Genomic DNA, 20,094 nt, shown 5'->3' on the forward strand with positions numbered 1-20,094 from the left:
CCCCCCCCCCCCCCCCGCTTTAACCCAGCCGCGTTGTCCGTCCTGTCCTGTCCTCTCCCTCTCCCACTCTTCCTCTCCCCTCGGCCAACTCGCGCTTGCTGCATCTGCCCACTTTGCTGACCGCAGTCGTTTTCGCCAGGAACAAAATCCTCCTTCTTCCACTCCCCTCCTTAATTTTTTTCTCACTCTCTTCTCTGAATCTCTCCCCATCTAGGCTCAACAGACGAGTAGTCTTGTCAAGGTATGTGTCTTCTCCTTTTTGTTCAAAGCACCGAAGCAAAAATGACGGAAGGATCCCTCGGAGCGATTATCGGCGGTCATCCTCATATCTGGCCAAACCGGGTCGGAGGGGATCTTCTGCTGGGTTTCCTCGCACCAAAGGCCATTGTCGCAAGCATTCTTCTTCACTGTTAAATATTTCCCTTCACTCGTTCACATTTTACTCTGACTTTACATCCTCGTGCAAAATCCCTGTGGTGTGAAAGCAGCGTTAAACACCATCCCAAGCATCTTGACTCTGCGCTCTACCTCGGTGCTTCTGATTCCTCAGTACTAACCCAATATTCGCGCAGAACCCTACTTCTCCCATTTCAAAATGTCTAAGCTCTTTGTTGGGTAAGTCTGCACCATTTCACATATCTGGGTTCCACAATCAAATAAGACTAACTCAGCATAGTGGCCTGGCCTGGCACACCACTGATGAAACCCTCCGCCAAGGATTCCAGGACTTCGGAGTCGTCGAGGAAGCCGTGGGTGTCCCCCTTTCTGCGCTATTGTGAGTCGCAGCATCTAATCAACTTGTTCTCAGGTCGTTGTCAAGGACCATGATACCAACCGCAGCCGTGGTTTCGGATTCGTCCGGTTCGCAACCGATGAGGATGCCGACAAGGCTATGGAGGCCATGAACAACCAGGAGTCAGTAACCTCTCCTCTTTCCCCTCACCCTTTCCTGACCTAGTATTGATCCTCAACAGATTCGATGGTCGGGTTATCCGAGTCGACAAGGCTTCGGAGCGGCCTCGCGGCGGCGGCGCTGGAGGTGGCGGTTTCCACGGCCGGGGTGGCTACAACCAGCGTGAAGGAGGCAATGGAGGTTACCGTGGTGGTTACGGTTCGTCATTCATCCTCCTCAAGGTGGTCCCGAAGTATCAGCTAACCCAGATCACAGGTGGCGGCGGTGGCTACGGCGGCGGTGGTAGTAAGTCTCAAATCCTCCTGAATCTCGCCTCTCAGTCTCACTGATGAAAAGATTATTAGACTGGCGTAGCCCCCAGCAGCAATCATACGAATCGAACCAGAATGCTTGATTGCCTGCGCCGTGCATGTCGACCCCCAGAATCTGTCTTGCCCCCTCTCTCCTTCCCTTTGACCCTATTATTCCATGCAACCCTGCTATTAGTCCCCAGGGATTCTCAGGCAGGGATGTGAATACGAAGGAACGAAGTCCCGAATCTGTTATGACGGTTACCCAAGAATGACTGGAACGATCACTGCCCCTGTTATGCTCCTTTTCTCTTCTTTTGAGGCTTCATCTCTGCTGTTTTGCCCTGGCTGTCTCTCAATCCGGACTCTCCCTTTTTTGCGGTTGCTCTCTTACATCGATGTAATTTGGCCAATATGGGAACTTGATCTTCTGAGCCGATCGTGAGAAATTGCAGAATTGTTGTGCTTTATAAAACTTGGAAAACGCAGGTTTATCTCGGTGGGACACCCCTCAGCTGAGGCAGTCCACCTCGCCCGAAGCTACTAGAGTTTTAGAGTCTTTAAGGGAAGGTATAGTAACCACGGCAGCGAACCGAACGCAGACAGAACAAGAATTCGACGTGAAACAAGATGCTAACTATCCCCGGAAGCTATTATGCAGGGCTCGATGCGTATCGACTCACGGGCATCGCGCAAGTCAGCCGCCGGCTAGCATCACACACAGGCCAGTCGACTTGACGACGCTGTCCAGATATGAATGAGGGAAAATGCAGAGCAGATCTGAAATTATGGAAGCCTTCTTTTTAAGGACTCGTGATGACAGCGCCCCAATAAGAGATCTGCCTACTGTGGAGTAGTGTAGGCCTCTCGGCAGGACGAGCAGTACTTGGGAACGTGGTTTGAAGAGCAGAGTACGCTTTGGCGGGTAGATCTGTGAATCGGTGTGGTCTTCAGGATTCTGGGTTTTGTGTGAAGTCGATGCATACTCGACATTTTCAGGAGTGCACGCTTCGACAGTCTCTTGGAATTATCATATTCATTGGCATATAGATTGTGTGGGCATGCCTGATTGCCTCGGCTGCGAAAGGCTTACCGTGCCCCTGAGACTTGTCCATTATGTCACAACAATGTTGCCATGCGTCGACATGTTAAGAACAGAATACACCCTCATACATAGTACATATCAGAAAAATATCAGGAAAGACAAATCGAATTAGAAATTATCACCAGTAGTGAAATCCGCTCCAGTGCAGTGCAGCAGAGACCGACTAAAGACGATTGAATCTGCAGCGCGCGCAAGCGAGCAAGCGGCACTGTCGGCATTTGTAGATGAAGTGCGGTAGGTTATCGTGGCATTCTTCGCACTGATGAGCGCCTTCGACACGCTTCCAGTTGTCGTGGTCACATTCGTGGTCTTCCTGGAGGTTCTGTGCCACTAGTTGAACTTCCTGCTCGGGTGGGGGGTCGGCTCGATCTCGACCGGCGACGTGTCGAGCTCGGAGCAACAGCCTTGTCTCATCCCAGATCGCACAGGTGCACAGTTTCCAGGTAGAGCCGCAGACATAGCAGAACTCGTACCTACAGCGGCATCTGTGGCAAGAGGGATATCAAGAATGTCAACAATGCGACAAGGGGACATCATAAGAGAGGCTTTGACCTACGTGATATGGTTGCATCCTGTTCCCAACTCGATGACATGGCTGCATCGCGCACAGCGCTGCCATCCCTGCTCAGCTGCAAGGTCCAGAACAGTCTGATCTTCGATCTGGTCATTCTCGCACTCGGTCCCTGCATGTGCGGGCCGTTTACAGAGAGTGCAAGTCTCCTGTTGACAAATCTTGCATGTGCCGATGTAGCCCTGCACCTGATATGGCATCAAGTACTGCCCGCAGCCCGCTCTGGAGCAGTAGGTCCTGTACGGATCTTCCCTCTCAATCAACTTGTCCTCCAGCTGCTTGGCCTGTCGATGGCCCAGATGATCCTGGAGCGTCGATGGAGGAATCGGCAGACGGCAGCAACGGAGCGGCAGAAGCGACTCGTCGGCCAGTGCCTCTCTGAATAGACGTAATACACAAGCCTTACAGTACCGATGCGAGCACGGTGTCTGCATCACATTCTTCAGGGACTGTTCCTCCAAGCACGCAACACACTCAGCCGTGCCATTGCCATCCAAGGGGGGCTTTGCGGCGGTATTGGAAGACGACCCAGCGCCGTATCCGAGAGCAGCTGTAGTGCGGGCGGGTAGCAGCGAGGAGATGTCGGCTCCGTCTATCTGTGCCAGGATTCTGGTGGCATCGTGGGTCTGTTGCGTGGCTAGACGCTGGGCTGGCTGGTTCTGGCCTTGTCGCGCTTGGTTTCCATATCGAAGAGCGAGCGTTCGGTCGGCGAGCGCCAGGCTCTCCTCCTGTACAGCTAAGGTGAGTGCCACGCGGTCATCGTAGGTCGCTCGATCGATGCTCAGGGCCACCTGATTATCATGAGTGGTCGTGGCGCACTGTTGGATCTGGGATGCCCATTCGCGCAGAGCAAGTTCATGATCGGATGGTTCACTGTTGTTGTTCCTGGTCCTGCAGGCTTCGATCTCCTCCTGCACATCTTGGTGGAGCAAACTCAGGATAAGTTGTGCGGAAGCTTCATCCATACTGTTTAAGGTGCTGTTGGTGGGATTTTGAGGAGAGAGAAGCAAGTTGCTTTGCGCGCTGAAAAAGGTTGAAAGAAGAAGTGAGGATGAAAGGCGAAGAAGAAAGATGAAAAAGCAGAAGACAGACAGATGCAAGAAAAAGGACGGTGAGTTTGAGTTGTGTTCAATATGCATTCAGAATGAGAATGAAAGGGGGAACATAGTGGTCAATACTGAAAGTAGTCATCAAGGATACAATTAATGGGAGCAGTGCAGTGCAGTGCAGTGCTGTGCCGAGAGCCTATATAGTCTTTCCTATCTAGGAAGGCACAAACTTTTGGGGTAAGCGACATCATCCTGAAGCAAGCATAAAGTCGACTGCTTGTGAGTCGACCTCATCCTTTTATTCTCTTCTAATCCGTTTCCAAGACTTGTTCAATCTCTGACTTTCTTGATTCTATAGCAACATACTATTCACCTTCCAGTCCCTCTTGTCCTCTCCCTATCTCCCGGCAAATTCTACTCTCCAACCGCATCAACAACTTCGATCATTACCCATGCCTTCCTTAGCTTCGCAACGCCTTCTTCCTCAAGAGACATATGCTAGAGTCGAAGACTGGATCTTGAGAGATGACAAAGACCCGCCGAGATTCTACAAGAAACTTCTTGCAGACAAGACTTCGGTTCGTGCAAGTGAGTCTCCCAATCACGATCTGCCGATATCATATTGATGGAGAATGTCACACTACTACAGCCCAAACAGCGCAGCCCAAAGCTCTCACCCAGAGCAATGCTGACGCTACCCTGCCAGAGGTCGGAGGATGCTCACCCTCCCATCTCGCCGATGCAAAGCCTACTGCACTGCAGGATGAGAAGCTTGATAGATACGAGCGCCGTATGAGGCACAAAACCAAGGATGACCGATATGACTATAAAGAGACCAAGGTCCAGAAGAAGCTCGAACGTCTTTCGAAGCATCTCAGGCGAGCAATCGCCCACAAGTTCCATGCGCCCAATGTGGCCCAAGATCGATTGACGGTAAGTCATGTCCTCTGAGATACTTAGTATATCCCCTTCATACTATAACAATGCTGAATGAGATGCAAGATCAACCATCGCCAAGACTTGGGAATCTTCAAGAAGGGAAAGGCCTCTTCCCCTATCAAATCTAGAGGTACGCTTGTCTCAGACACGCTCGCATATCTCTTACATGTAGATTTTGACTGTGCTCTAGTCCCCATACTTGGCTTTTCAGAGGAAGACTTCCTGGCAGGAAAACCTCAAAGCCTGACCCCTCGGAATGATGTATCTGAGACGTATTTCGGATCGCTCCCAGATCATGACACAGCAGATACAACCAGATGCGAGCTGCAGAAATCAATTCGTCATGAAGATCACCGGTCACAACACGGCACAGATGGGAGAAATGGAAACTTGCTAAGAAATGCTATGAGATCGCCACGTACTGCCTTGGACCTGTCGTCAGACCCCGACTTGGAAAGCCACACTAGAAATCTTCTGCGGGTTAATTTCCGCTCTCCCAAGAAAGCCTTTCCGGGAAAAAGGCTATTAACTCTGGAAGATTTACACCGCTTACTCAGTGAGAGAGAGGTCCTCTGGGACTTGGGGAAGAATGATACTCAGGCCTCGCAACGCAGCAGAATATCTCTTAACAGAGACTTTCTCAAACGCATGTCCTCGTCATCGCCCATGCGAACCGCAACCACTGCGCCTATGCCGCCCAAGAAGATTCAAAAGACTGGAAGAGGACATGCAATTCAGCGGGAGCACCTAGATCCAGGCATCAAGTCTCGAGCTACGATACTATCGGCAAATTCTGGAACGCCTCCAGAATACGCACATCGACAGGAGGAATCCTTGCGGAAAGTCACCAGAGACTGGATCACTCCGACAAAGTCATCTCAACATATATTATCCTGCGAAAATATCCAGAATAAAAGGCCCGATAGGCCAGATTTGCCATATTCTGAGGGCAAGGATGAAGTGTGCCGTCAGGTTTCTTGCGATGCTCAACCGAACTCAATGTTGGTCACTTCAAGCGGGTACAATGAGATCATCGATGACTGCTTCCCATTGAGTCCCAGCAAGGTGGACTATGCTGCCCTTGAAGCTGCGTGTGACGCCATTTTGGCTTCCGAATCGAACTTCTTCGAACCTCTTCAGAAAAATATCAGAGGAATTTCCACTTCAAGTTTCGAGCCTGGAGTTCAAATACGGAGGCCGGAGAGTGCTCTGGAAAGAAAGCCTTCAGCCAGGGATACACATGAAGACACGCAAGGCTACGCAACTGACGATCGGACAAGTTACTACTTGTCCAGCCATCCAGGGGATAGGTCGGCGAAAGCTCCGGCAAGCGATGCGGTGAGAGATGAGCCTCTCTCAAGGTACATTACGACAATCTACAACGGCGGTCTGTTCACTGAGAATGAGATGATGCAAACTCGGGCTGGGTTTACCACCCATGCAGAAGGCTGCTTGGAATGCAGACTGCGACAAGGCCCTGGCTCGCATTGCGAGCCCACAAACCTCCAAATTGATATCAGCGGTGATCTGGAAGGATTTTGGCAGCGAAGGATGTTGTATTGACGGTGTGCTATATTTTGTCAGCTCTTACTCCACAAGTATCTTGTATTGGTATTTTGATGGGATGGCTTTGCATTTATTGAAGCCAAGCTCGGTTATATTTGGAAGTGAGAATGCTTTGCCACGATTATTTGAGGAGATGAGAGTATCATGTATGTATTCCTAGTTTCTGGGAATGATCAAGATCAACTGTAGATTAACATGACCAAGAAAACGAAATAAGATGAAGGGGGGGAAGGTACATCAGAGGGGCTCGCGATGGAATTAGCCTGTGGTAACTTGGAACCAGGGTGTTTGATCAATCAGGCTGTCTAGTCTACCATAACCCTCGTCCTCGAGTAGGTAGCCCCGAGCTGGTTCACTAGGGTGGAATGTATTTTGGCTTTAGCCCTGGAGAGCCCCATGTCAGGTTTCGAGAGCACGGTTAGGGGTCACGGGGACGGGGGGTCATTGTGTCCGTGGGTCATGTCACAAGCTAAGTTACCATACCCTATTTGATGAGGCTTGGCTTTGAAGCTTGATACATCAACAAACAAATATGCCTGAAAATTCTCCCAGTATGCTCCTATCCCCATCATTAATCTAGATGACAAGCTATGAAGTGCAACCCTGGCACATTCATTGAGCCCACAGCCTTGCAGGGAGAACCTCAATACGGCAGGGCTATCCTACCCCTCCTCCACGGCTGAACCAGGCTGCCGTCTGAGGAGAATGATGGAGCGAATCAGACCCCTGACCGATTACGCCAGCTTGCAGGAGAAGGGGCAACGTAGCAGGATTTTGATAAGTGTCTACGGAAATGCATGGGAGGGAGGGTATGCGATAAAGAAAAATCAGGCAGAGAGACTAAGTCATTCAGGCAACAGGCAACAACCGGAGAGTGGATGTGATGGGGCCCATTTGCTGAGTTGACTGGACGATAAAGCCGTCAGGACAGAAGTACTATTCGTCTGGGGGCCCAGACCGTGGACCGGACTGCAGCAGACCTAACCAGGTAGTCGGGTCAAACACGCTTGAAAGGAAGGGTATGAAGAATGAGGAAATGAACTGCACACGGGGCTGCAGGAACCGATCTGTCGGAATGTTTCTGGTTTGTCGCACTTGATTTCCGGTGGGGATTGAATGGTGCTGTAACGCTTCTCTGGGGTGGTCTGGCTGCATGTGTAGGTATTGAGACCCAAGGAATCGTTGGGCAGTGAACTGAGCTTAGGGCTGATGTTGTACGTGGTCCTTGTTGCTTGTTCGTTGCTTTTTCCTTCTTGGCTGATTGGCTTCGAGGATATTTGCAGGAATAGGGCCAATCACTCAGGGAAAATGTTACGGGTTGTCTTTCTCCAGCAATGCCCTTGATAGTGTGAGGTAATTGATCGAAGTCACCCTACCTGTATCGCTCTGATATATAGATTATCAGTGAGCCAAATCTTACGCCTTGGAGTCATCGACGAACGATCTAAGCCACCGCCATATATTCGCAATTCAGATCTGTGAGAGGATGCAGCCAGCCCCCAACTGAATTGTCAACGGCAAAAACTCAGGAAAAGTAAATTCGCTGCCGATCCGGACCCGAGAACCAGGAAAGAACTCGGATGGGGACTTCCTGGCTTGCATTAATCCATGCAGTGTTTCAAGTCCAGGAAGCATATGACCTGGGACTCTGATAGGCCCGTCAGAACTGTCTAGTTCTTACCGTGAGTCCAGGAGGCATTCACTGTGTGTACGCCAAGACATATGTGCAGATTTGTTGGTCTGCTATCACTTTCTAGTTCAGCCAACACGAAAGGCAGCTGAGGGGTCATCCGCTTTGGGGTGTGCAATACTGCTTATCTTTGGTTCTGAGGATATCATCTCCGCGGAGAAGAATGAAGTTGCTAGATCAAGCGTATGTGCACGCGTGTGTACATTCTGTTGTAAAGAGGCGTTGTCGCAGGACATTGTGGCTTTAAGCTAGCTGACCTCATCCATGCCAGTGTCACTCAGGTTATCCCTTTTGTCGGATTAATCACTAGTGGAGAAGCGTCAGAAGTACCACGTACTTACCTTGCATTTGCAAGTCTTTGACAGGTTCTTAGCTGACTTCGGTTGCGCTGCGCTACTCAAGGGGAACTCGCTACGTGGAGAAGTTAAACCCACAAGGGAAGGAGTCGTATGATACAATAACCTTACCACTTTCTTACCTGAAAAGGAACAAATCAACTCTGGCTATCAGTCAACTGTTCCATCATGTCGACTGGTTGCATTGGCTTGCTGCACTATGCTGTGTACATCTAGATCTCCGGCCGGAGGGTAGTTCGAAGCTCGTCAACGGTCTCGTATGGGACATTAGTGAGAGCTTGGCTGAAGGCAATTAGATCAGCTAGGTGACGTGGGGTAGGCAGAGAGAAGCTAATGCATTTGTTTATTGTGTCTTAGGGTTGTATAAAGAGGCACAGCGAGCGATGGGAGGAAAAGCACGGAATATCAAATCAAATGCGAAAAAATGGCCAACAAGCAAGATCCTCCTTCAGCCCGAACGGCAGCCGCAACTCAATGTCCAGTCCTGACTTCACTTCCGGCGCCATTGATTGAGCGCAATCTTGCCATTCATGAGGAACTCACTGAATTGGTTTGCTTGCCCCTTTCCTCTACCTGTCCCTCCTCTCCCTCCTCTCATTATACGAAGCTTGCCGTCTTAGACCTACCGTACCACTAACATTCCACCTCAGCACGCTCACACAGAGTCTACCGTGCCATCATGGATCGACTCCCTCATCGCAGAAGAACGTATTCACGCGTACTACTCCCAGCTCGGCGTCTCGCTCTGCGAGCCCACGGCTGTTGCCGACCATGATATCGAGTCAGATGTGGAGCAGCTCCCCCAAGTCGACTACGCTTCTTCCACCAAACAACGGCCGGATGCCCGATTCACTGTTAGCTCGGACAACCAAGTTTGCGCTTCACTGAAGCTCTTTGAGAGTAAAGTCGCCCTGGATCAGACCAACATCCGCCATGAAACACCGCTGGAGCGCTTCCTCACGCCAGGATACAGCGATCCGTGCTTCTATGCACAGCCTGCACTAGCCCAGGCGGGCATCCAGCTAGGGAGCTTGGAGGGAAAGGAGAAAAGGAAGCGAATGGCGAGGGAGAATGTGGAGCGTGTCGTTTCTAGGAGAGTGGACTCGTCACCCTAGCCCTCTTCTAGAGTGTCTCGTATGTATGTTCTCGATCCTTTTCTTATGCCACCGGAAAGACGTTCTTTCTGTCCTGTAGTACGCCGGACCAGAAATCTCGGTGCATGCTAAAGACTTAGATAAGCCCTAAGTAAGGCTGATATTTGGGGGTATACCTTTCTAAATAAACAAATATGCTATGCTATAAACTCAACACCAAAGATCAGACCAGTTGTCCTCAAAGGAGCATCTCTTATTCACTGGACATTTTTTTGGAGGCGCAAGATATATCCAAGTGACCAAGCCCCTCAAAAAGCATCTGAGGGCCTGCTCCGCGAAAAGGGAAAAGGTTCGCCTGATACCATCGTGAAACTCCTTTCACTACAAGGATAGAATGCTGCAACGGTATAGACCCTCGGATATAGACAGCGCGAGAACCCCTTCCCATATATAAAAACCTCGTCTTTGTTTCCACTACCGCTTATAGAGGGGAGAGAGCCCCCACAGCCCCGGCTCCCTTGAAGGCAGCCTTGTTGCTTACGACCACCTCAACGGGGTACTTCCATTCCATGAATCTCGTCCAACCTGCCAAAAGTATCAGCACCTCATCCCGGAGGCAAAATCAAATCCAAAAAGGAGGTAAACGGAATCAGGGCAACATACTCCAGTAAGCGCATTTCCGGCCCAGATATTTCCCCACGAACGGAACGAACACCATAGTCAGGAGCATCTCTAACTGCTCCAGACTTTCGCGCCATTCCTCCTCCGCGTCGGAGTAATCTGAGAGGGTATCGAGGTCGGAGACGGAGGTACTTTCGGAGGGGAGAGAGGCGATGTCGTCGTCGGAGGCGGAGGAGTAGGATCGGTCGCGGGAGGAGACCATGTAGGCGGAGGTGGTGAGGGAAGGGTTAGAGGCGGAGGGCGAGGCAGACATTTTGACGATGGAAGGGTCGGTGTGGTTAATCCCAAAGTATAGAGTACTAGGTAGCAGGTTGCGTAGTCTCGAGGAAAGGTGTGCGGGGATGAAGTGAGTGTTGGTGTTTATTGGTATCGTCGGAGGTGGTGGTGGTGGTGATGGTGAAGAGAGATATGAAATAGTGTCAATCGGGGAGATTTGCAATCAAGCAGTGGCCTGCCTACCGCCTGATCAAGGAATTCAGCATGAGCCAACTTTGGTCGAATGTGAAGGTACAGCAAGGTATCCGAAGGATAGCAGCGGATAAGGCTTGGAGCTCGGCGACGGTAGTTCTTGTTCAGTGACGAATCGGGTTGGGGATGGTCTGATGTAATCATTCCCGGGGACTGAGGCAGAGAGGCGACGAGGCAGCAAGGCAGGAGCAGTCAGGCAGAAAGGCAGCCAGCTCAACATTGTTGTGGCCTGAGGAGGCGACCGACAGTACGGTAATGTAAATACGGTCCTGAGTCACTGGGTGGCTGTCACGTGAGGGGACCCGCGATAACGAGAATCGCCATCTCGCAACCCAAACCAGCAACAACTCAACGGCAGATCTAAGAAGATCGACCTCATCATTCTCTACGAATAGTATTCTCTCTGTCCCTTGAATTTTTGATTCTCGGACAGTTCTGTTCTGCGTCGTGTTAGACTGAGAACCCTTTGAATATCATAAGCGCCGAGCCAATATGGCGGACACCGTACGTCACAAAGCCCGTTTTCCCTTTACCGATTGCCCTCCCACATTTTCTTCAATCATTTCATACCCGCTGCTGCTGCTCTCCAAACCACCTTCGTCTTTGCCTGCGTCAAACAACCCTCTTTCTTCCCCAGCCCCTGTCGATCACGTGGTGCTGGTAGTCAACGAGCAGTGCTATCCCTGAGAGTTTTGCTGTCAGGGCTTTTTCATCGTTCACTTTCACATAATTTCGGTGCCCCGCTAACCTGTTGGGCTGTCCGGTTCCCCGATTAACAGGTCGAACCCAAGCAACGCAAGTCCGTCGCATTCAGTGAAGGAGACGTCATCATGGATACCAACGGCGAAGTCACAGAGACCCCTCAGGTTGAGAAGCCCGTTGAGGCTGCTGAGGGTATGTCTTGATACCCCTCCCCCCTCCATGGCCGGGATGATTGTCCTGTTCAACCCCCAAAAAATCTACGCGACCGCCTCAAGCTAACACCCTCTCTTCCCCGGGATATAGACAAGTCCGTCGACGAAGTTACCGAGCTCTTCAAGGGCCTGTCGAAGAAGAAGAAGACCAAGAAGCCCAAGGACACGGAAGCCGGCGAAGGCGATGAGGCCTCCCCCGCCGGCGACGGCGAGTTCGACGTCTCCGCCCTGAAGAAGAAGAAGAAGTCCAAGTCCAAGAAGGTCGACACCGATGACTTCGAGGCCAAGCTGGCTGAGGCCGGTGTCACCGCCGCTGCCGGCGCCGGCGAGGAGAAGGAGGAGGAAGTTCCCGAGGGCGACCACGAGGCCGGTACGGGTATCTGGGCCCACGACGCCACGCAAGCCATCCCCTATGCGCTCCTCGTCTCGCGATTCTTCTCCCTCATCCAGAGCCACCACCCCGACCTGCTGTCCAGCGGCACCAAGTCCTACAAGATCCCCCCGCCTCAGTGTCTCCGTGAAGGTAACCGTCGTACCATTTTCGCCAACATCGCCGATATCTGCAAGCGCATGAAGCGGTCCGACGACCACGTCATGCAGTTCCTGTTCGCCGAATTGGGTACCAGCGGTAGTGTCGACGGTTCCCGTCGTCTGGTCATCAAGGGTCGTTTCCAACAGAAGCAGATCGAGAACGTCCTGAGAAGATATATCGGTATGTCCTCATTCCCCATTTTTCCCTTCTTGTTCCCTCTCCAATCCCACTCCGTATCCTCTACCTTTACGAATTGCAACTAACTCCTGGATAGTTGAATACGTCACCTGCAAGACCTGCCGCAGTCCCGACACCGAGCTCAACAAGGGTGAGAACCGTCTATACTTCGTCACCTGTAACTCTTGCGGTTCTCGTCGTTCCGTCGCCGCCATCAAGACCGGTTTCCGTGGACAGGTCGGCCGCAGAAAGAGACAGGGTTAAACGATTCAAAAGCAGGGAATTTAATTTGTTTTTCCCCACCCCAAAGAGGTGCGGAGGGGACAAAAAGAAAAGGGGCGGAGGAATGGAAAGGAAGAAAGAGGGGTTTTGTGCGTTTCTTCTATGGAATCTATGGGTTTTTGTGTGTGGCATGGTCCCTTTCCCTTTCTTTTTTTTTTCCCAGCTTTTACTTTTCTTGCCTGCCTCTCTTTACTTCGTGATGGACACGGTTATGATCTCATATTCCCAACACTTCCCCCGAACAAATTTTCTATCTTCCTCTCATATACAAAGAGCTTCCTTCCTTTTTTAACTTTTTTGATCATGTATCCTCGTTGTGGTGAGGATCATGTCGGTATGTGGATGATGGGAGGTTATGTGGAATGACCGTTAGTCTTTCTTGTGTCTGTTGCTGGTTCGGTGATAGGGAGTGGTTTGAAGGGCTTGAGGGACTGTAGAGAAAAGCAAGGGGAAGTTGAGAATCTGAGGATGGATTCTTTTAACATGGCATGACTAGCATGGCATGGTAGGTGAATGGATTTGGTATGATCTTCTTACGAGAATGACTTGGATTGATTGATAGTATTACTCTACTCGTAGCTATCGAAGAACGATACCTAGCATTATGCGTCATCTCGTCGGGAAGGAAAATCAATACAATGCAAGTGAGTATATTGTCACACTTTAGCAAATTCCCCATGTCAAGCCAAGCCACGCTCAAATGATCGTTGAAAGGTATCAAGGTGCAACATACAAGCGACGACAATCTGAAAGGAAAGGAACCGAAAATGCACACACTGCATAATCAAACGCCTGCTAGCCATAATCATAACAAGTCCCGTAATTTCTCTCTCCGGACCAGGCGGCCTCGTGCGTACTAGGTACCCTTTGCCTGACGACGCCCAGGCAAGAGCTGTAGCTTGATCATCCACTAGCAGTGCTAGCCCCAATCTGCGCAGCAAACGCGTTGACGTTTCTTGTCTGCAAGTACACCGTTCCAGGCCCGGCGAACCGACAGGCCAAACCCTCGCCGGCCGCCAGGCCGGAGATGATGCCCCCCGAGGCGACGCGTTCGATCTTGTACTTGCAGTTCCAGGCGACCAGGTGGCCGTTGTCGACCAGGTACGATTCACCTTCGGGGATCTGGGTCATTGTTAGTGAGTTGATCACTGCAACTTTGAATAGGTAGTCCGAGGGGCAAGAGAGAAGATATTGGTGTGGGAGAGGGGAGGGGGGGGTAAGGAGCAGAAAAGGTAGGTGTGGTTTCTGGCGTGTGTGTGTGGGACCAAAAGAGACATACATCCTTCTGGATAATAGCCCCGAAGCTCTGAATCCAGATGAGGCCCACGCCTTCCATCTTGTAGATGAAGAACCCTTCACCAGAGAACATGCCCTTGGTGAGTGACTGCGTCTGATATTCTTTCTTGATGCCGCTCGTGGAGGCCAGGAAGACATCGCGGCCGCATTTCCACGAGTCAGAGCCGGCGAGCCGGAGGACCATGATATCGCCCAGGGTGGACGGGGCAAGGAGGACCTCGCCAGGGCCGGTATAGGTGGACAGGGAGAGCTTGCCGCCCGCGAGGACTTTCTTCAGAGAGAAGCGCATGCTGCCTCTAAGTGTTACGAGTTCGGACATCGCGATCATGGCCCCTGGTATTATTATTTTGCTTGCTTAGCTGGTGACTCAACGACATTTTCTGAACCGATTGCGTAGGCGTCTGGTTCCGAGCGGACGTGGGCTTACCTGGTCTTGCCTCGATCGGGCATCCCATGGCCAGCTGCAATGTGAGTACAGAGTTCGTGTCCCGGTGGCTGATTCGGTAGCTTCCTCCGTTGAATGTGCCGATTTCGTCCGCAGTGGAAGAGCTTAGGAGCTGGTTGAAATGGAGAGGGCCGCCGGAGGCTCTCTCTGTCTCTACGACGCTTGGAGATGGCTCTGAGGACGGTATTTCCGGCTGTGCTGTATAGCTGGGAGCTGCTTGAGGCGCATTGTTTATCCCGACGTTCGCTGTATAGGCGCCTGCGATACTTGTCTTCTCGGAGAGGGAAGAGGACGTCTGCGCGCGAGGAGGAGGGGGGTAGCTGAACGATGGCGGTGGGAAAGACGGCGATCGTTGCGCATTCGGCTGGTATACTACAAAGTGTCCACCATGTATGAGTCAAGGCTCTTGTCAATGGATAAGGGAACCCATGTTAATCAAGTGCTGGCGTACGTGAAGAAGGCGGAGCACCTGGCGGGGCTGTTCAAAGAGGTCGTATTAGCATCCGGGCTAACTATCGATTCTAAGGCACAGATATACTCACGAGGGAAATGAGGATGTTGCTGGGCTTGTGCTTGGGGTATTGTAGTCGCCATTTATGCTTCTATCGACAATCTGTCGCTTGTCTCATGCAACCTACACTTCAAAAATGGAAGGCAGTTCTTTATCTGTTCATACTGTGAGGTAAATGTCGCAGTTTTAATAGTGTAGATACAGCTCGAGGCATGCGTGGTTTGATTGCTGTAAGCGCCGAGGACCTCTTAGCCTTGCATGCTGATCGAGCCAAACGGTGATCGTGGGCGCTTAGGGCAGTTAGCCTGTGAAGGCTGTGATAGGAGCTGCATGCGGAGGATGGTCTTGGACGAGGGCAGACAAAGGGGGCCATGCGCCCAATCAGTGAAGTAGTCCTCTTGGTCCCTAACCCCTCAGCGTCAATGTTTATCCCATGCTCCGTCCCGACTTGCATTTTCGAGATGCGGCACATCCATGCGGCAGAAGAGCGGGGTAGAAATGCAACCACCGGTGCAGCCGACCACGATATGTTTTTATTGACCTCAAATCGTCGTCTGCCAGTTCGATCGTCTCGCAGCGATCAAAAGTGGGTGGTAATATCAATTGCTCAACGTTAGGCATTAGAATGAAATACCATATTAGCTGGCTATACTTCTTTGAGGGTATTCCTGGACAATATTTGGCACGGTGAGTGGTCAGGAAGGCCGTCTTGGTCGTCGCATGAGATCCGTCTGAGACTCGCTCGAAAGCGTGGCAAATTTGAGATCCACTACATTGACACAATTGTCTATCGCTCTGAAGAGTCCCCTATCAGCTCCAACTGGGGAGACAACGCTTGTGTAGGTGTGGCGTCAAGGACGCAACGCAACACAATAATAAATCGATATGCAGGAAGGATAGAGGATACAGGACGATGATGAATGAGATCTCTTTTGTGTCGAGTTAATTTGTTAGTAACCTAAAAATTCTATATGGAAGCGAGCTTCACGAACCTTTAATGAGCGAAAGTCATAACTGATCATGCTTGATTTCTTCGCATTCGGCTAACGCCAGTAGGTGCTACTCCCCCATAGATCTATCTCAATGATGGATTCTTGAGCATCTGAAATATCCGTATGTATTGTAGGAGACATGATCAGAGCTTTGAAGGGGACTTAATATGAATAGTAGGAAAGGCAGAGAGAACCTGAACAGAAGCGCGCGACAAGAGGGTGGCCTACGGGCAATTGAGAGCAGCCGCCGGCAAGTTAGACTAAGTCATCACTAGCTGGAGCTTCAGCCTCCCTCCAACGAGGCTTTGAACATGGCGCCTACAAGGCTGAGTTGGCCATCCGTGCCTGTTGTATTTGTTCATTGAAAAGGACATGGAGCCGTCGATTTGATTATCAAGGCCCGCTATGAAGTGAATGGTTCCTATTCACCTAACCATGGCGAGACAATTGATCCTGCTGGCTTTGCTCGTCAGCATACCCAGCGCCCGAGCAACGGGGTGGGATGACTTCACCGATGATCTGGCAACAGACTTGGTGAGTGTGTGACAGCTTCTAAATTGGCGACTCGATCGTAACCGTGACCACCCAGGCACCTCTGATATCCCTATTCGGGGATCGACTGAGCAAACAATACCTCTCCGAATCGATCAGCGTACTAGACAACCTCATATTCGCCGTTTCGCCTCTGGGCATTCTCACAGCAGTGATTTCTGCCATCCGCATCTGCGGGAACGCCTCTGTAAGGGCGTTCGTGGGTCGAGCCCAGGAAGGTCCCGGAGAAGCAGAGAATGAACTGTTGTCCTGTGTCTCCGAGACCACAGCGGAACTTTTCAACCACGGAGGTATCTCGAGGGTCACTGGAAGACCTCGAATATTAGAGACCATTGTATGGGAGGAGATAGACCCACGGACCCAGCAGCGCTCGTACAAGATCGGAACTCTGCGGGACGCGCTTCAGTCCGGTGCCTGGGTGGCCGGAGAAGGCCAATGGATTCTTGATGGGAAAGAGTACTTCGCTGAGCTCGACATAGCAAACCTTTCCTTGAACAAGGGAATCGCAAGAAGGAGCCAGGGGTGGTTTTATGCTGCTGCGGCACTGGGGTTTCTGTTACAAGTAGGTAAGTAACGGCCTTCGATTCGTCCTAGGTTGGTAGTATCCTAACCATCGGGTCTCTAGGCGTACTTGCATACTCTGCTATAACCGTTTTCTTATATCCAGATCGGTTTCTGAAAGATGGCAACCCGGTGGTTGATTATGCTTTCCCCTTATTCTTCATGGGTACCATGCTGCTCAGTATTGGGATGTTCTTCTGCGCTTTTCTCATCCAACGCTCCTCCGCAAAATGCTACATCCGCCCGACCGTCCCCAGCAAGATATACTGGCTGCAGCCAGGAGACCAAGATGTCGGAGACCGGACCTTCGGTGCTTATTTGGCTGTCAACGAAGGATCCAGCGCGCAGGCTAGCAAAGACCTCTTGTACATCAAATCAGTCAGGAGCCCCGTTGAATCTACGGAGCAGCCACTGCTGGCGCTCGCGGTGACCACGGCTGTCGTTGGGTTCGTGACCCAATTTGTGGGCTTCCGCGGGCTTCATGCATCGGTGATTCTTGCACAGGTGGGTTCGACCTTCCTGATGTCAATCGTGAGAGCATCCCTCCGGACCAAAAGATCTGGATCAAACGAGAATCGGTTCACGAAGCCAGAGATAGATTTGGTCTCTCATAGAAAGCAAGAGTTAGACTGTTTCGCATTCCACCTCGAAGGCATTCGATCGTTTGAGTTAATGGTCAATGGAGTTCCTGCGTCTCCGTCGCAGGTGCATGTCAATCAGACTTTCGGTACAAGCTCTACCACTCACGGAGCACAAAAGCATGGTTCTGGGACAAGAGCTATACAGACGAGGACACGATTAGCTCAGCTAATATCTGAAGGAAGCCATGATGGCATGAAGTGGGATGATTTGCCCATCAGGCAAATAGCTTGCAATCTAGCGAAAGCGATTACAGGGACGATGGCTTTGTTCTCAGAATGGAAGCACATTATCAAAGATACCCACTCTTTCGACCTTCTGTTTCAATGCCAAGCCCACAATAGTAGCAACAGCAACGCTACTAGTTCGGTCACTGAAAATTACCCTATCAAGCTTGTTAGGTCGGAGGAGACTTTACAGTGGGAGGTTGATATCGTTGCGCTAGAAGCAGTGCTTGGACTTTGGACATGGTCACAGATCAAGACCGACCCGGGATACCTCCAGAGTGGACTTGTTCGTGCCGTTGGGCTGAATGAGAAGGAGGCCTCGGAAGAAGAAGCTGACTTACTGTTCCATAAATGGATGTTCCGCCACATCGAAGCGCAGATGATTCCTGCGAATATCATCAGCTTCCACAACCGACGGTTCGGTTTTCTTCCCAGCACAAGTTCAAACAGCAAGAGTATACTTGCTGTGAGGACCAACGTCGGGATGGAAGTTGCGGCTGCGCAGGAGATCTATATAAGGTTCCTCCAAAGCGTCCTGCGCGAAGTCACGAACTTCGGCGGCCATGTTGAGATACGCGCAGGATCACAGAGCGGGTATATGGCTTTCAGTAATCGCCTGGATTCACTCGCGGCGGTCTTTACAGCAGAGAGGCTGGGGCTCACTGAAGACGCCTTGCTGTGCATTGTACCGACCTTGGAGCATCATAGTCTCTTGCCAAGGCTGGCAGGAGACTCAGAAGGGGTGCAACAATACATCCATAACAACATCGTTGCTCAAAAGTGGACAGAAGCCTTTGCCGCCCTACACTGGCTGTGTGAGCGTTGCGCCGGAGTCGAGTTCGAACATACGTTATACGAGCTGGGCTATCTGTGCCGCCGGGCGATGGTGCACTTTGACTCGAAGACACAGGCGGAGGGCTTCCAAAATGCTGTTCGTCTGCTAGAGAGAGATCCCAGAGCAAGCCTCCGAGCTCGTCTGAGGAGTTCGCGCCCAGATAATTGGCTGGACGTCAGTAGACGCCCTGAGCGCTGGAGCGCCATCTCGCTTCAGCTAGGGTGGCTAGCATGGCACACGGCCGAAAGATACCGTGACAAAGACGCCGTCCAGAGCGCACTCGGCGCTCTCGGGATTTCGGGCGATACTCTGCCCATTTCCAGAGCCTCCGATCAGGACGCCGAGGCCAGCTCCGGCTCGCAGGCCGTCCTTCGGTGGCTGATCCATGGCGACGAGGTGTTCACCCGTGAGTTCCTCGGAGCTGAAGACCAGCTCGCGCTGGACTGGGTCATCCAGAACGGCCATCACGCGCTCATGCAGTGGCTCATCATCCGATGGACCGAGTGCCAACAACAGTGCCCGGGGCTGATCCATCATGTCATCATGTGGGCTGCCGAAAAGGGGTATCAGGATACCATCAACACGCTACGCCGACGCGGCATAAGCCTCAACACGAAAGACGAGTCCGATGACGGACTGACACCCCTGATCAAGATGGTCGCGACGGGGAACCACGCGGCCGTGGAAGTGCTGCTCGACGCGGGCGCCTACATTGACGGCCCTGATGCCCGGGGCGCAACGCCATTGATGGCAGCCTGCCATGTCGGGGATCTCGCGAGCGTCTCGCTTCTCGTCCGCCGGGGAGCCAATGTGAATGCCCAGGCCCGGAACGGCGGCCTCACTCCGCTCCTGGTGGCAACGTCGGGGGATCACCCCGGTGTGGTCCGATGGCTCTTGGATCATGGCGCCCATGTTGACATGGGGTATCCGTTGCTGGTGGCGGCCTCGGAGGACCGCGTGGAATTGATGAAGGTGTTGTTGGAAGGTGGCGCAGATGCGGACGTCCAGACGGAGGACGGCTGCACTGCTCTGATGCTGTCGGCTCGGAACAGGTGCACTGCGGCGATGAAGGTCCTACTGGACCGGGGTGTTGACGTCCGCAAACATATGTGGAGCGGCACCACGGCCTTGGACTGGGCGCGAGACGTACAGCATGCAGAGGCTGTCGAGCTTTTGGAGCAAGCATTGGCGAGGGACTCAACATCACAAATATAATTTGTGTGCATCGAGGCATTGCCGGGTCTATGCATATTCGAGTAAATCGGAAAGCTGCCTAGCAGATTCATTGTAGATTACGATACTGATGTGAAATACCTTCGGGATCCTCTTGTCCTTGAAACACAATCACACAGACCACTCTTAAGTTGACCAGTTGTATTAACTCTGTCTGATCACAGATATTCAGCGCT

At 51.7% G+C, this 20,094-nt stretch overlaps 9 protein-coding genes across 9 annotated transcripts; 6 read left to right on the plus strand and 3 right to left on the minus strand.

The window, feature by feature from the left end:
• Positions 1 to 595: 595 nt before the first annotated feature.
• On the plus strand, positions 596 to 1,307 carry ASPACDRAFT_44080 (RNA recognition motif domain-containing protein; the record flags this gene model as incomplete). Its single annotated transcript, XM_020201367.1, has 6 exons — positions 596 to 615; positions 677 to 749; positions 809 to 915; positions 975 to 1,111; positions 1,169 to 1,198; positions 1,258 to 1,307. 6 exons carry the CDS (start codon positions 596 to 598, stop codon positions 1,305 to 1,307), a joined length of 417 nt encoding a protein of 138 aa, XP_020055756.1.
• Positions 1,308 to 2,416: 1,109 nt separating this feature from the next.
• ASPACDRAFT_1856976 (E3 ubiquitin-protein ligase) lies at positions 2,417 to 4,009 on the minus strand (the record flags this gene model as incomplete). Its single annotated transcript, XM_020197512.1, has 3 exons — positions 2,865 to 4,009; positions 2,569 to 2,781; positions 2,417 to 2,516 (listed from the first exon to the last, which is right to left on the minus strand). The coding sequence occupies exons 1-3, from the start codon at positions 3,842 to 3,844 to the stop codon at positions 2,417 to 2,419; spliced, it is 1,293 nt and encodes a 430-aa protein (XP_020055757.1). The 5' UTR covers positions 3,845 to 4,009.
• Positions 4,010 to 4,380: 371 nt separating this feature from the next.
• ASPACDRAFT_1888989 (uncharacterized protein) lies at positions 4,381 to 5,330 on the plus strand (the record flags this gene model as incomplete). Its single annotated transcript, XM_020198503.1, has 4 exons — positions 4,381 to 4,516; positions 4,587 to 4,861; positions 4,931 to 4,997; positions 5,058 to 5,330. Coding segments are annotated over 4 exons (750 nt in total), but the record flags the coding sequence as incomplete, so codon positions are not given.
• A 405-nt stretch (positions 5,331 to 5,735) lies between these two features.
• On the plus strand, positions 5,736 to 6,676 carry ASPACDRAFT_120829 (uncharacterized protein). The gene has a single exon (XM_020196380.1). The coding sequence runs from the start codon at positions 5,867 to 5,869 to the stop codon at positions 6,428 to 6,430; it is 564 nt and encodes a 187-aa protein (XP_020055759.1). The 5' UTR covers positions 5,736 to 5,866; the 3' UTR covers positions 6,431 to 6,676.
• A 2,227-nt stretch (positions 6,677 to 8,903) lies between these two features.
• On the plus strand, positions 8,904 to 9,594 carry ASPACDRAFT_44083 (uncharacterized protein; the record flags this gene model as incomplete). The annotated part of the gene is made up of 2 exons (XM_020201368.1): positions 8,904 to 9,029; positions 9,130 to 9,594. 2 exons carry the CDS (start codon positions 8,904 to 8,906, stop codon positions 9,592 to 9,594), a joined length of 591 nt encoding a protein of 196 aa, XP_020055760.1.
• A 460-nt stretch (positions 9,595 to 10,054) lies between these two features.
• Positions 10,055 to 10,507, minus strand: ASPACDRAFT_44084 (uncharacterized protein; the record flags this gene model as incomplete). Its single annotated transcript, XM_020201369.1, has 2 exons — positions 10,055 to 10,158; positions 10,237 to 10,507. The coding sequence occupies 2 exons, from the start codon at positions 10,505 to 10,507 to the stop codon at positions 10,055 to 10,057; spliced, it is 375 nt and encodes a 124-aa protein (XP_020055761.1).
• Positions 10,508 to 11,552: 1,045 nt separating this feature from the next.
• Positions 11,553 to 12,609, plus strand: ASPACDRAFT_44085 (translation initiation factor eIF2 subunit beta; the record flags this gene model as incomplete). The annotated part of the gene is made up of 3 exons (XM_020201370.1): positions 11,553 to 11,616; positions 11,728 to 12,348; positions 12,443 to 12,609. 3 exons carry the CDS (start codon positions 11,553 to 11,555, stop codon positions 12,607 to 12,609), a joined length of 852 nt encoding a protein of 283 aa, XP_020055762.1.
• A 642-nt stretch (positions 12,610 to 13,251) lies between these two features.
• Positions 13,252 to 14,994, minus strand: ASPACDRAFT_79332 (AIM24 family protein). Its single transcript, XM_020205376.1, has 5 exons — positions 14,911 to 14,994; positions 14,820 to 14,846; positions 14,351 to 14,740; positions 13,907 to 14,256; positions 13,252 to 13,749 (listed from the first exon to the last, which is right to left on the minus strand). The coding sequence occupies exons 1-5, from the start codon at positions 14,960 to 14,962 to the stop codon at positions 13,531 to 13,533; spliced, it is 1,038 nt and encodes a 345-aa protein (XP_020055763.1). The 5' UTR covers positions 14,963 to 14,994; the 3' UTR covers positions 13,252 to 13,530.
• A 1,032-nt stretch (positions 14,995 to 16,026) lies between these two features.
• Positions 16,027 to 19,984, plus strand: ASPACDRAFT_1902162 (ankyrin repeat domain-containing protein). Its single transcript, XM_020198775.1, has 3 exons — positions 16,027 to 16,405; positions 16,461 to 16,989; positions 17,091 to 19,984. The coding sequence occupies exons 1-3, from the start codon at positions 16,286 to 16,288 to the stop codon at positions 19,898 to 19,900; spliced, it is 3,459 nt and encodes a 1,152-aa protein (XP_020055764.1). The 5' UTR covers positions 16,027 to 16,285; the 3' UTR covers positions 19,901 to 19,984.
• The last annotated feature ends 110 nt before the right edge of the window (positions 19,985 to 20,094 follow it).

This window comes from Aspergillus aculeatus (genome assembly GCF_001890905.1).
Source record: "Aspergillus aculeatus ATCC 16872 unplaced genomic scaffold ASPACscaffold_9, whole genome shotgun sequence".
In the NCBI taxonomy this organism is placed as follows: domain Eukaryota; kingdom Fungi; phylum Ascomycota; class Eurotiomycetes; order Eurotiales; family Aspergillaceae; genus Aspergillus; species Aspergillus aculeatus.

Bases quoted from the DNA above. Each gene is read 5' to 3' on its own strand.
- ASPACDRAFT_120829 (XM_020196380.1), top strand. From the start codon at position 5,867: ATGTTGGTCACTTCAAGCGGGTACAATGAGATCATCGATGACTGCTTC.
- ASPACDRAFT_79332 (XM_020205376.1), bottom strand. From the start codon at position 14,962: ATGGCGACTACAATACCCCAAGCACAAGCCCAGCAACATCCTCATTTC. The intron at 14,257-14,350 runs GTAAGCCCACGT...TAATAATACCAG, and splicing joins CCCGATCGAGGCAAGACCAG to GGGCCATGATCGCGATGTCC. The intron at 13,750-13,906 runs GTATGTCTCTTT...ACAATGACCCAG, and splicing joins GGGCTATTATCCAGAAGGAT to ATCCCCGAAGGTGAATCGTA.
- ASPACDRAFT_1902162 (XM_020198775.1), top strand. From the start codon at position 16,286: ATGGTTCCTATTCACCTAACCATGGCGAGACAATTGATCCTGCTGGCT. The intron at 16,406-16,460 runs GTGAGTGTGTGA...GTGACCACCCAG, and splicing joins ATGATCTGGCAACAGACTTG to GCACCTCTGATATCCCTATT. The intron at 16,990-17,090 runs GTAAGTAACGGC...TCTTATATCCAG, and splicing joins GGGGTTTCTGTTACAAGTAG to ATCGGTTTCTGAAAGATGGC.